The 12,621-nt window shown below is 46.8% G+C and overlaps 3 protein-coding genes across 3 annotated transcripts; 1 reads left to right on the top strand and 2 right to left on the bottom strand.

Annotated features, from left to right (window-relative positions):
• Nucleotides 1-896: 896 nt before the first annotated feature.
• C8R40DRAFT_1056777 (uncharacterized protein) lies at nucleotides 897-1,088 on the bottom strand (the record flags this gene model as incomplete). Its single annotated transcript, XM_046225105.1, has 1 exon — nucleotides 897-1,088. A coding segment is annotated over one exon (192 nt), but the record flags the coding sequence as incomplete, so codon positions are not given.
• Nucleotides 1,089-3,053: 1,965 nt separating this feature from the next.
• On the bottom strand, nucleotides 3,054-4,665 carry C8R40DRAFT_639690 (uncharacterized protein). The gene has a single exon (XM_046235741.1). It carries the CDS (start codon nucleotides 4,293-4,295, stop codon nucleotides 3,123-3,125), a length of 1,173 nt encoding a protein of 390 aa, XP_046081583.1. The 5' UTR covers nucleotides 4,296-4,665; the 3' UTR covers nucleotides 3,054-3,122.
• A 2,554-nt stretch (nucleotides 4,666-7,219) lies between these two features.
• On the top strand, nucleotides 7,220-12,481 carry C8R40DRAFT_1153935 (uncharacterized protein). The gene is made up of 22 exons (XM_046229583.1): nucleotides 7,220-7,729; nucleotides 7,790-7,955; nucleotides 8,016-8,242; nucleotides 8,307-8,460; nucleotides 8,511-8,671; nucleotides 8,762-8,851; nucleotides 8,911-9,022; nucleotides 9,087-9,272; nucleotides 9,323-9,444; nucleotides 9,502-9,709; nucleotides 9,759-10,007; nucleotides 10,057-10,243; nucleotides 10,312-10,454; nucleotides 10,515-10,587; nucleotides 10,653-10,777; nucleotides 10,833-10,983; nucleotides 11,036-11,343; nucleotides 11,400-11,477; nucleotides 11,528-11,597; nucleotides 11,663-11,793; nucleotides 11,849-11,935; nucleotides 11,988-12,481. Exons 1-22 carry the CDS (start codon nucleotides 7,356-7,358, stop codon nucleotides 12,234-12,236), a joined length of 3,651 nt encoding a protein of 1,216 aa, XP_046081582.1. The 5' UTR covers nucleotides 7,220-7,355; the 3' UTR covers nucleotides 12,237-12,481.
• Nucleotides 12,482-12,621: the final 140 nt, after the last annotated feature.

The raw sequence follows: 12,621 nt of genomic DNA, 5'->3' as shown, positions 1-12,621 counted from the left end.
GCGAGGAACAACCGGGGCCCATGTTAGTTCGAACATTGAGCGGCCTGGTGTTTCCCTTCGCAATTATAAGCAATCATGATTCATCAGCCTATAGAGCGTACACTTGGACTTTTGTCTCAAAGGGATCGATATCGTCGGTCCAAATTGACCTGTATCTGCTTAGAATACAGAAAACCCTTTGAGCGACAAGAACATTGATAAATATGATACCTGAATCCGATCGCGTTGTGTCATTCCCTGGTCATTCCCGCCACTCGAGATCAAAGCGGTACTTACTGACACTCTTGCAAGAAGCGACTCTAAGCGACCCCGCCCGAGCCCAATTACTTATAGATAACAATGCACGATGGGAATACACGCTAATCCTACATCATGCCAGACTTTGCCAGTGTGAAGGCTTGATTGAAAATTCTGTCCCTCTGAGGCATCACATTCTGCCAATCTACATATCAATGAGCTCAATATCCTCGGGGCTGTATACAGCTGTATATAAGTATTGGAAAATGCCCGGAGGCCAGATGAATACATAGAGGGTGTTTCAGAAAGTGATTGGTTCTCTCTGGCCCTCTGAGATATTTTCGCGTGTCGCATCAGTCGCTCTATATGGAGAACGAGCTGTTTTACGGCTTTGCACATGCAGTACACTGCACAGCGTATACGCAGTGAACAGACGACGCCACAGATACGACGGCTTACGGCGGAGGAGAATCACTTTAGACACTTGGCTGGGCACAGAACTTGTACCCCCCGTATCTACGACGAACGTCTGTACTGTACATTTTTGTTAGACCCATGTGAAAGCCAGTCATTCTAAATATTACATCCGAAAGTACTACTCGAGATACATCAACGAGCATTTCACCTAACGGTTAAACAATAATGCATAAAACGCCCAGTCACCTCAACTCAACAGGCGGAATCCACTCTGGAACACCACCCTCGCCCCAATCAAACCGATCTCTTTTGAAAACCTCAACAACGGCCTTTGGCAAGACACTTTCAAGATAATTTGGAGGCAATTGGGAATCATACGGTGTTTTACCAGGTCGGAATAATTTCCGCAAGTGAGGTGCATCGAAATTTGGTTTGGAATCGGTCAAATTGCTTGAGGTGTTGGTGGTGTTGCTTAAGGGAGTACTGGAACCGAAGGCTCCACCTCCTCCTGATCCGAAACCTCCTCCAGCGGACTGAGTCCCAAATGCACTAGTGCTGTTCGTAGTAGCAGTAGTACCGAATGCGCCGAATGCTGAAGGCGCAGAGGTAGAACTTGTTAGAGATCCAAAAGCCGATGATGGTTGAGTAAATGCAGGTGTTTGAGCGAATGCAGACGTAGTGTTTGTCGATGGTTGGCCAAAGACGGAAGTCGGATTTGATGTAGAGGGAGCTGGTTGTCCAAATACTGACGTCGATGATGCAGGTTGCCCAAATGCCGACGTCGATGCTGTTGATGCAGGCTGGCTAAAAGCTCCAAATGTAGTGGAAGGTGCAGCAGGTGCCAGAGCGCCGAAAGCAGATGTTGGGGCCGCCGGCGGTGCGGAATTGCTACCAAAAGCATTACCACCTGTGCTAGAGGCTCCAAATGCAGACGGCTGGCCGAATGCTGAACCGCTTGTATTTGTGGAGCTAGTGCCGGAGAAGGTAGATGGCTGTGAATTGGCAAAGGCTGCGAATCCTCCGCCAGACCCACTCCCTGAAGGAGCACCTGAACCGAATGCACTGGGTCCGCTATTTGCAAATGCAGCGAACGCGCCCCCGGAGATGGCAGGCTTAATCAGAGAGGATGTGGGTGTGCTCGTTTGACCGAAAGCAGAAGTTGTAGCTGTAGCAGGGGCACCGAACGCTGAAGTTGTTGAGGTAGCAGGAGAACTACCAAAAGTAGATGATTGTCCAAATGCCGAGGTTGTCGTAGTGCTAGGAGTACCAAATACAGACGAAGTGTTCGTTGTAGAAGGCGTTCCGCCAAACGCGGTAGAACTTGGTTGACCAAACGTCGAAGTACCAAACACCGACGTCGGGGGTTTTCCAAACGGTGAATTATTGTTGTTAGCACCGAAAGCGGAAGGCTGACCGAACGCTGATGTCGTAGCTGTCGTCGACGGGGTGGCGAACGCAGAAGTGGAAGAATTTTTGTTCATCAGAGAGCTGAACGCTCCGTTGTTAACACTACCAGTAGCCAACGCAGGTGCAGAGTTCGATGTGCCGAAAACAGAATTCGAGTTTGCGGAAGCACCAAAGATCGAGGGCGTAGATACTGATGATGGGCCGAAAGCACTCTGGCTACCGAATGCTCCATTGGACGAAGACGAAGACGCAAACGGAGAGGATGAGGAGGAAGGAAAAGCGGAAGAAGAGGCACCAGTTGTGGAACCAACGACGCTGCTCTGTTTGACGGCTTGAGTATACAGCGTTTGAATATTATTTCGCGCGTTCTGTTAACAGAGAAAGGCTTTTAATCATTCTTCAATCGACTTCCGGTAAAATGAAGGACAGACGCACATTGAAAGCATTATCAGCCTGTGAAATTTGGGTTGCCTCGTATTGAATGTACCCATTAAGATTGTTCTGTACTTTAGCCTCCCATGCTTTGACCCTGAGTTCCTCTGGACAAGCATCGAGTCCTACCACGATGACTGGTTCGTACTTGGCTGGACCATAGGAAGACAAAGGCCACAAAGGCTTTTCTTTTCCTAGCGTGATATCGGAGGAGAGCGATTCTGAGCTGTAGCGTAGGATTTTTGAGGATTGTTGTTTTATCTGAATGATAAAGACACGTACGAGAACAGACCAGCACTGTTCTTAACACCGGTATCACTACCGCTAGCGGAATTGACCCAGGTCTGATCTACGAAGCGATAAGGAATTGCTTATTGCTATGTAAGGCAAAGTACACACTACCACTCTGAGGATGTTCATTTCGACATTTGTCTCCAAAGCGACACTGACCTCGAAGGAAGTAGCTACAGACGACCTGAACAAAGTGGATCAGAGAGAGAGAAGAAACATTCAAAGATTGAATATACCATTTGTTGTTGAGTCTTGACCGACAACTTCAGGATCAGTTTCAGGCCATTCGAATTTTATGTAAGCACCTGCGCTCTTATAGAAATACTGTACAACTTGAACTACATACAACAATCGTAGTATGCTATCGTTACAAAAATGTCCTTCCCCCCTCTGCTTCCCTTAGGAAAGCACCTGGTGAAATTATAGCTCGATATCCCTCTTTGTGGACTGCGCGAAATCAGGAGGTTCGTGAACAACATTTGAATAATGAGTAGAAAACGACAAACCCCAAACTGTATGCCATCCAGACTTGAACTCTCCGATCCTGAACTCTCCAATCCCGAACTCTCCGATGATTCTCCTTCGCTTCCGACTGATGTGAATGCGCTCTTTGATGATTTTGCTAAACTGTCTATTCCATATATACCTGCACCCAGTAATCCTAAACCAGCCACAGCCGATATGCCACCAACAACGTTTCTCAACTTCTGTTTCCCTTTTTTCTTCTCTTTTTCCTTGTCTTCCTTTTCCTTTTCCTTATCCTCCTCCTCTTTCGACTCCCCCACCCCATCCGCCGGTTGATGCGGCACTGGATCACAATGAGTGCCATACATATGGTCATGTTCATATGGGTCGATAGAACTCTCGCTTGAAGAAGAACCATGCGAAGAACAGCTAGTCTGGCTGGACGTCGAAGAATGGGAAGAAGTCGAAGAAATCGAAGAGCCCGTGTTGACACGACTCAGCCCACCAGGCTTAGGTTCGTGGTTAGAGGAAGCAGTGATCGCTGCTGAACCTGGCTCCTTCTCCTTCTCCTTCCCCTTCACGTCCGAGACCCCAGAGTTAGAGGGGCCAGCGTGAGTATTACCATTAGCTTCGCTCGCAGGCTGAGGTTTCTTCGGCAGTACTTGGGCGGCCTCCGCTTTGCCGCCATTAGGAGCAGCTTCCTTGTTCCCTTCGGTGACAGGCACCCCTTGCCCTTCAGAGGTCGTGTTAATCTGGCCTCCCCCTGCCTTTGCCTGCTGTTGCTGCTTCCTCTGCTTCTTCCTCTGTTTATTCTTCTTCTTAGCCCTGCGTTCAACGGTCCGACTCCGCAGTTGAGAATCCACCTTAAAGTCCACATCGACATGGGACTGTGCCTCCAACAAGTCTGGTGTCGGTGATGCACGTCGCATGTGGAGAACGTTGGTGTCTGACGCGCGAGCGCCTAACGGATGGAGCACTGGAGCCGCGTTTGAAGCGAGGGTAACCGCGAGAGCGATGAAGGGGATAAGTGTGCGATGAGATCGCATCGTGGTGGTGAGTCGGTCGACGACGTGATTGCGTGTGGCAAGCTGCTATCTAGTTCGATTCAAAAGAAGCGACGATGGGATGGAAAAAAGCAAGAGGGAAAAACGAGAGGAGTGGTAGAGACAGTTTCGTTGTCTCTGAAGATTGCGTTGAATTCGTTATGAGAGTCGAAAAAAAAACTGTCGAATGGTTCACCGGACCAGCCGATAGAACTTGGGACAACGAGATGGGGGGTGTTCAGGTTGAATAAGAGCCCCGGGCTGTAAAAGAATGTCATCCAACGGGAGATCTTATAAGTTTCCGGACATTCCGAATACATGTTCCATACGGAGTCTTGTTCCACATGACCGAATGATTTACCTCATCAGTTTCGAAACCCGATTATCTGATACACAATGGTCAACACAGCGCAACTGCGCATTGAATCCTGTGCGTAGAAGATGGAATTGGAAAATGAGGAACGGTAAGTCCTTATAGGCTGGAAGTTCATACGCTATCGCAGGGGGGCCGGTATCTCCATCTGTGAAACCTGAGTACTTCGTCCTACTTCGTCACTTCCGAAAATTCTGTCGAAATACATGTCGTGCTCAACCGCGTTGAATAACAGTGGAACAACCATTATTTTTACTCTATCCTCACCTACTGTGACTCTTGTCTTACTTATATCCTCTCCCCCCACAACCTTACCATGCGCAATCAACACTGCATTCATGATGGGAAATCTCGGCTCGGTCTTCGACGCGAAATCTGGCGGAATTTCTTGGTAAGATTTCTCCCTATCGCTGGAAAGGATGACAAGAAATCCACTTAGCTTGTCCTCTCTCGCCTACTTTATACCCTCTTATGCCTCATGCTCATTGAGAAAGATCAAGAAGCAAACGGGAAGCTGGGAAGAGCGGGAAGATGTATGCGGGGCAACCGCTGGCAATCGACGCTTGTCCTTCAAACGTCCGTCGGACGAGTTCAAATTTCATTTTGAACCTCCAACTCCACTTTGTGATGCACAACCGAGCCGCAAAGCACTGTTCAACTCCTCTTTTTTGAAATCCTGTTTCTGAAGTTTTCTCGGACCTCCATGGAGTTTCTTTACTTGTACTAAACTACAGTCTGCAGGGAGAGAGAAAACGCGCCTACATCACATATATTCTTCGATTTTCACGATACAGCAGGCCGGTCTCAAAGAAATCATGATAACGACGTATCGTCTCGTATCGTCCTCTATAACAGAAAGGTTAATCCTATCTCGGGCTTTGGACAGCTCTGGACCTCAACGATGTCTGATGTTGCACGGATAGGATAGGATAGGATATGAATTATGTATCGCAACTCGGCTGAGAGCCCAGGAGCGCTCTGATGCCAGTGAATTTACAGTGAGCTATTTTTCGGTTATTATTGAAGGGAAGGATAAAAAAGCTTGACCGGGGCCCATGCAGCTACCACGCACGCATTGCGCTTAGTCGGTATCATTGTGTGTCCATGCCACGTATGTGTTCTTATGTGTTAGATATGTACATTGCATGTGCAAGCTCATATAGTGGCAAAGCGCAGCATCGCCCTTGAACTTGATTCCATTTCTGCTTTCTTGGAACGATGTAAAATATTACCAATGACCATGTTCTATGAGTAGCACCCATCCAAGAGCACATTTTTATATCCCTCGTGAACCTTCTGGCTACTAAGCGACTCGATTAATTCCAAAGGGTGAACCAATGACTTGGTTCTTCCATTTTGCAAGCTTCTTGAGGACAACTGGCTCTAGGAATTTGATCGCCAGGTCGCGTTGTTGGACGTATTCGGAATGTTGAAAGGACGCCTGCAATTGCAATATTCCTGAATCCCAACTGCAGGCTCGTTACTTATCATTATGGACTTGGGGCCTCTCCGAGTCTGACAGTAGCTCTTAAGAGCCGGCGTCTTTGAGACTCCCCTTATCATGTATCTACATCATAGTGAACCGGAGTCTGATATGAATGTTCAATTTACTCTAATGTAATAGTTTTACAACACACGGCTAGCTTTGGATGGAATTCTGAGGAGAGCTCGTTGGTCTCAATTGCACTTCTTACCTTGCTTGCAGTGGACATTGAACCATCCAAGCGCCCATGCAGAATTTCGTTTTAAAGTTGTCTCTGTCCATTCCGACGGCGGAGCAAAGTCACATTTACGCCTTATCAGGCAAAAGGGCTCCGGATGCAGGCATCATGCAGCCCTTTTGAAGCCTTTTGATTCAAGGGTGACTCCGACTCTAACCCTGTCCAACCCTGTCCCACAACAGCCTAGAACAGCCTCAGACAGCATCCCTCAAGGACCTTGGAGGCTCCTGCGAAACTCCACCCGCCTCTACCCGCTCAGGTGGCCTGAAATACACGACGATTTTGGCTTGAAGTATGCTAATTCGGATGGGCAGGAGCTTCCGGGGTCCTCTCCTTCTCTATATTGCATCGTCCCTAAGCTTTTCCGCTTGCTAAGGCTTGCTATTTCTATTTTACACTAACTTCCCCAGTGCCTCAAGTCTCCTGTTCTACAATCTTTGCTTAATATCTTATGCTTGTGTGAAGTTACAAATTTCATGAAGTCAGACTGATCGAAGAACACAATGCAAGCAAGGTGTATGCAAACGGGGCATGTTAATACTTCATTTGCTTTCATTTGTTGGCTATTACTAGAGATTCTATAACCATTTGCGTCCATTGAAGTCTATTCAAATTGACAGATTTTGAACCACCCCCTCTGACAGCTTTACAGAAGCAATCGTGCAGCAACCTAGGTAATCAAAGCTTAGAAGTTGAGATTGTTTTATTAGTATGAAGCTTTCGATTCATTTGACGCGCAACGCGACGCGTCGTCAATTGAAGCACGTGGGTTATTCTGACTTAATGTCGTTGATGAGCCAAACAAGTGACCAAACAGGACCCTAAATTTGTTTCTTTGTTGAACGACGACCAACGACGACAAAACAAAGCCGATCATAATCTTCGGGATAGACTCGGGGCTTACCTTTGACTTTGAACTGTGTTTCAAAATTTCCCACATCTCTGGCACAAGGGCCAGTCCCAAACGATATGCCGCGTCAATCTCGTTCCTTTGCATCGTCTGCGAATTCATCAGATAACGAGTCTCTGAAGGAAAATCACGTCAACGGATTTAACAGGGTGAAAATGGAGAAATTAAAGCAGCAACAAACTAAAGTGAAAGAAGAAAATGCCAGGAGGGCTAGGGCTCGCGTCGAGGAGCAAGAACGCGGTGATGGACTGGATGTTGACGCCGACGCCGATACGGATGAGGAAGAGGATTTTGATAATCAAGGCAGTGGCTCTCCCAAAGGCCGAAAGCGCGCGCGTGCAAATACAGACGGTGACTCAAGGCCTTCTCAATTTCAGGATGGCACTTCCTGTGCTCCGCGCTCGGTTACGCTCCCCAGGGACCCAAAAGACAAGTGCGTTGTTCTTGTATTCCATCACAGACGCAACCACTCACTTGAGATCATACATATCAGCTTTATACCTGGTTCCATAGTCCGCATTCAACTCCGCAATTTCGTGACCTACGACTATGTTGAGTTTCGCCCTGGTCCATACTTAAATATGATCATAGGACCTAATGGCACGGGAAAAAGTAGCATTGCCTGTGCCATTGCGTTGGGGTTGAATTTTTCACCTAAAGTGCGGCTATTTAAATTGAATCCTTTCACTCTGGTCGAATCAGTAATGTTCCCGTCTTAGGTCCTCGGTCGTGCCGATGAAGTTAGTGCCTACGTTAAGAACGGTACTCCTGACGGCCATATCGAAATCGAGCTCAAAACTCCTGCTGGCAAGCCCAATCTCGTCATCCATCGAAAATTGGTTGCATATAGCAAGTCCTCTACGTTCATGTTGAATGGCAAGAATGCTACAGGAAAAGAAGTCAGTCAGCGTATGGCTGAGTTGGGGGTCCAAGTCGGAAACCTATGGTTAGTCGACGATTTGATGATTTCCATCCTCACAAACTGTGTATATTAACTGTTTAACTCTCAGCTCTTTTCTTCCTCAAGATAAAGTTTCTGAATTCGCCATGATGACCCCTCAACAGCTGCTGAAAGAAACCCAAAAGGCAGCTGGTGACACCAATCTTACAAGCTGGCATGAAACCCTGATCGAGGCTGGCAAGGAGAGTAGTTTAATTAAGGAGGTAGGTGATCCTTCTCACCAGCATGAGAAGGCACACTGATATCACCCCAGAAAGTTGCATCCGAACAGTCACAACTCACTCAAATGAATGCCCGTAACGCCGCTATTGAGCATGATGTTGAGCGTTATCACGAACGACGCAAGATAGAAGACATGATAAAAATACTCGAAGTCTACATACCGTGTGCGAGTTATAGAGAGTTGCTAGCTCGGTATGTTTTTCCTGCCATTGTTCTCAGTTTGATGTTCTAATCGAACATGTTTCTTGTTTTTTGCATCGATTAATCTATTAATTGTATAAGCTACCACGAATTGAAGGTAGTCCAACGCAAGATGCATCAGAAAGTTCTTCGATTGAAAGCAAAGAATGAGCCAGCACATGAATTATTGAAGTAAGCTTACTCGTTCTCACCTCAGCTCATGGTCATCACATTGATTCTATCACCGGAAGCGTTCTCAAATCTGATCTCAAAGAGAGAGAACGCACCCGGGAGACGCGCAAAAGAGACACTCAAAAGCTTTTCCGCGAGATGCAACAAATGTACGACAGTAATGAAAAGATGGTTAGTCCTGCTATTTGGGAGACGGGATTTCTACTCACGTAATACTCGCCGATCTCCTATTCAGGAGAATCATGCCGACACACTTCAGTCAAAGCTTGAACACCTTGTGCAGGCCGAAAGGGATCGCCAAAGACAAATCCGCGATTTGGAAGGAAAGATCCAACGAATGGAGGCAGAGTATAATCAACCCTTGCCGGATGAAGTGGTAGTGGTGTTAGAAGACAAGAATGGAGCTATCAAGAGACAGAAGGTGAGTGCCCTTAACCTTCTCACTGAGTTTCCTGACAGGATGTTTTGAAGCTGGAGCTTGTCCGTGAACGTAACGACATACGTAGTCGCCGTGGAGAATGTGACAGCAGGTTGAGAGAAAAATTGGAGGAGAAGGCAGTAATAATGAGAAAAATTGAGCAGGCCCAGAGAAAGTCTGTTGTTTACTTTTTACATTACTGACGTTCCCTTGCTCATTGCTCTCACTTCAGTCTCCACCAACTTGACTCGGCGGACCATCAGAAGCTCCAGCGATTGGCACAATTTAACCAAGATACGGCTGATGCAGTTGTTTGGCTTAGATCCAACAAGCATCGCTTCAAAAAGGATATCATTGAACCAGCGATTTTGACGCTCACTGTACCCAACATACGTTACGCACCGGCAGTGGAGAGTGTTATGAGCGGAGATAGGTTCAAGGTAATTTGGAATTGCTCTCCTCAAGCGAAACTGACCCGTTACTACCCAGACTTTTGTTGCTCAATGCCGAGAGGATTATGATCTCCTTAACGAACTTGTCAACGATCAAGGTGCGCTCGGGCGAAAGGCTTGGATCTCGACGTGGTTTCGGGACCCTGACACTACACAACTTGTTGAACCACCAATGACGCCAGAGGAACTTCAAACCCTGCATTTTGATGGTTATCTCTCTGATTTTGTCTCCTGTCCCCCGGGCATGTTGTGGTTCTTAAAGAACGACATATCATTACATAGAATTGTTAGTCTGCTCTTTTTCGTAGCCCTCATCTACTAATCTTTCACTGCAGGCGGTAACTCTCAATAACAATAGTGTCGATGTTAACAGAGCTACGCAAGCGGTCGCGCGCTCCGGTGGAGCAACCTTCATTGTCGGGTCTGTCATCAACAATGTTTCCCGATCTCGATACGGTAGGAAGGCTGTATCAAACGTGACGAGGGAGGTCAGGCCAGCAAAACTGTTGGCAAATCATGGTGGTGAGTCGCAATCCGTTCCTATATCCTCGCCGTGGACTTTGACCCTAATATACGTGTTTTCCTTACAGTCGACGCTGACGCTAAACGTCGCTTTGAGTCGGAGATTGTACAGCACAAGGTTGACGTGGCTGCGCACGATGAAGAGATCGGACGGTTCAAAGAAGAGGAAAGGAAGATCGAAGCCGAAGCTAAAGAACATGATAAACGGGGAGTGAGTACTCCCAATCCCTGCATTGGCACGTTGATTCATTTCTTCTGTTGTATCAACTAGGCAGCTATTCAAGATCGCACAGACGCTGCACAGAGGGCTCGCGCGTTAAAAGAAAAGCTGAATTTGGCCATTGGTATGCATTATCTACACTTCGTCGATCCAAAATTACAATGAAGTACTGACGGCGCATTTTTGCAGCACGAGAAAAGATCATGCTCAGACAGAAGCGTGCAGCGCCTTCTGCAGATCAGGAGCGTGAAGACATCCGCGCTGAGTTGGTCGGTGTCGCAAAAAAGAGGGTCAAAGTTGTCAAGGATTATTTGGTTCGTCTGATTCTTTTGCTTGTCTCCCATAGTTCCTGAAATATGTCAATCATAGGCTATTGCCAAGAAAGTCGTGGTTGAGCAGCAAGAAACAACCCGAATTGGGCTGGAGTACCTTCAGATAAGTGCCAATCGTGCCTTTTTAGACGAATTGTGCAAGAGGAAGGATGAGAAGTATAATAAGGCGATGGAGGAATTTGCTGAAAGTTTGTCTCTTGCTTGCCTTCTAAACAAAACCTACTCAAGAATGTCAATCAGTCGACGCGGAATACAACGACGCGAAGAAACACTCCAAGGACGCCCTGAACGAGTCCCGTGATGCGCTCAATAACACTACCGATGTAATTCGCGAACATTACCATGAGGCACTGGCCAAACGCACAGAATACGAGAATGCACTCCAAACTGCGGAAAGCAACGGGACTTCTCCACCCTCGGCAGAAGGTGTGGATTTACGCACGGCAGATGACTACCGGGCGGAGCTTGAATCGCAGGAGGCGCAGTTGGAATTGGTGAGCAAGACACAGCCCGGTGTTATTGAGCAGTATGAAAAGAGGAAGAGGGATGTGAGTAGTTCACCATTCTATATGTAATGCCGATACTCATAAGGACGTGGTCGTAGATTGAACAATTGGAGAAGACCTTAGAAGAAAGGCAGCGCAATGCTGCCAAAGTCGAACGCAGTATCCAGCTGACCTTGGTACATATCTCTATCTTCAAAACTTGTCAATGACCGACTGGCCTTTTTAGGATCACTGGAAGCCCGCTTTGGAAAAACTCATTGGGAGCATTGGACAAAAGTTTTCAGCTGCGTTTGACCGTATGTCTTTGGTCTTTGTATCACTTGGCTCTAATCAAAGAACAAATGTTGCTTCCCCCCTTCAGGTATTGGTTGCGCAGGTGAAATCCACATCAGTGAGAATGAAGATTACGACAAGTGGGCAATTGACATCCTTGTCAAATTTCGTGATGAAGAGAAGCTGCAGTTGCTTACTGGACAGAGGCAGTCCGGAGGGGTATGCCAATTTTAAAGGACCGTCCGCATCTACTGTCATGCTAATCGTCTCCTAGGAACGTTCTCTAACGACCATTCTATACTTAATGAGTTTGACTGAAGAAGCCCGTGCTCCATTCTCGTTGGTCGACGAAATCAATCAGGTGAGTTGCCCCTGCTCCGCTGTCACGACTGCTACTCATGCGTGTACTACAGGGAATGGACCAACGCGCTGAACGCGTCGTGCATGATAACATGGTCGACGTCACTTGCAAAGACGACTCGGCTCAATACTTCCTGATTACGCCTAAACTCCTACCTGACCTAAAATACCACGAACGAATGAAAATCTTGTGCGTCAACAACGGTGAATGGCTTCCAGAGGAGACGAAAGTAGGCAACTTGATGAATCTGATCGAGGGGTTTCTCTCGACAAGGAGGAACACAACTGCGAATGGACACTAGATCGATTATTGATCATCCTTTAACTTCTTGTTCACTTGCTGGTGTCCCTTCGTGTTCCTCGGTCGCAAACCTTTGATTTGTTTCCCACAGCTTATTATATTTGTTAACTTATATTTTCGCTCATAACTCGGACCGTACTTATGCCTTCCTCTCTCTTCAGACCAGTATTATAGATGTTTGCTACTTACCATAACACCCCAACAAATAGTCCATAAACATATTGTATTCGATAAATATATCCTATTTCTTGCTTGTCCATGGTCAAATAATATGCCATATTCAACTACTTTATATACATACATACACGCCTCGAGTTTACAAGAAGAGCTACAAGAAAGGTGAAGTAGTATCAATGCTACTGTTGTATATATGTTATTTTGCCGAT

The sequence above is a fragment of the Lentinula edodes genome (genome assembly GCF_021015755.1).
Source record: "Lentinula edodes strain Le(Bin) 0899 ss11 chromosome Unknown C8R40scaffold_44, whole genome shotgun sequence".
NCBI lineage: Eukaryota > Fungi > Basidiomycota > Agaricomycetes > Agaricales > Omphalotaceae > Lentinula > Lentinula edodes.
This window is presented reverse-complemented; position numbering and strand designations above follow the sequence as displayed.

Coding starts and splice junctions, on each gene's coding strand:
- C8R40DRAFT_639690 (XM_046235741.1), bottom strand. CDS start 4,295: ATGCGATCTCATCGCACACTTATCCCCTTCATCGCTCTCGCGGTTACC.
- C8R40DRAFT_1153935 (XM_046229583.1), top strand. CDS start 7,356: ATGCCGCGTCAATCTCGTTCCTTTGCATCGTCTGCGAATTCATCAGAT. Junction 9,710..9,758: donor TGAGCGGAGATAGGTTCAAG/GTAATTTGGAAT, acceptor GTTACTACCCAG/ACTTTTGTTGCTCAATGCCG. Junction 10,778..10,832: donor AAGTTGTCAAGGATTATTTG/GTTCGTCTGATT, acceptor TGTCAATCATAG/GCTATTGCCAAGAAAGTCGT.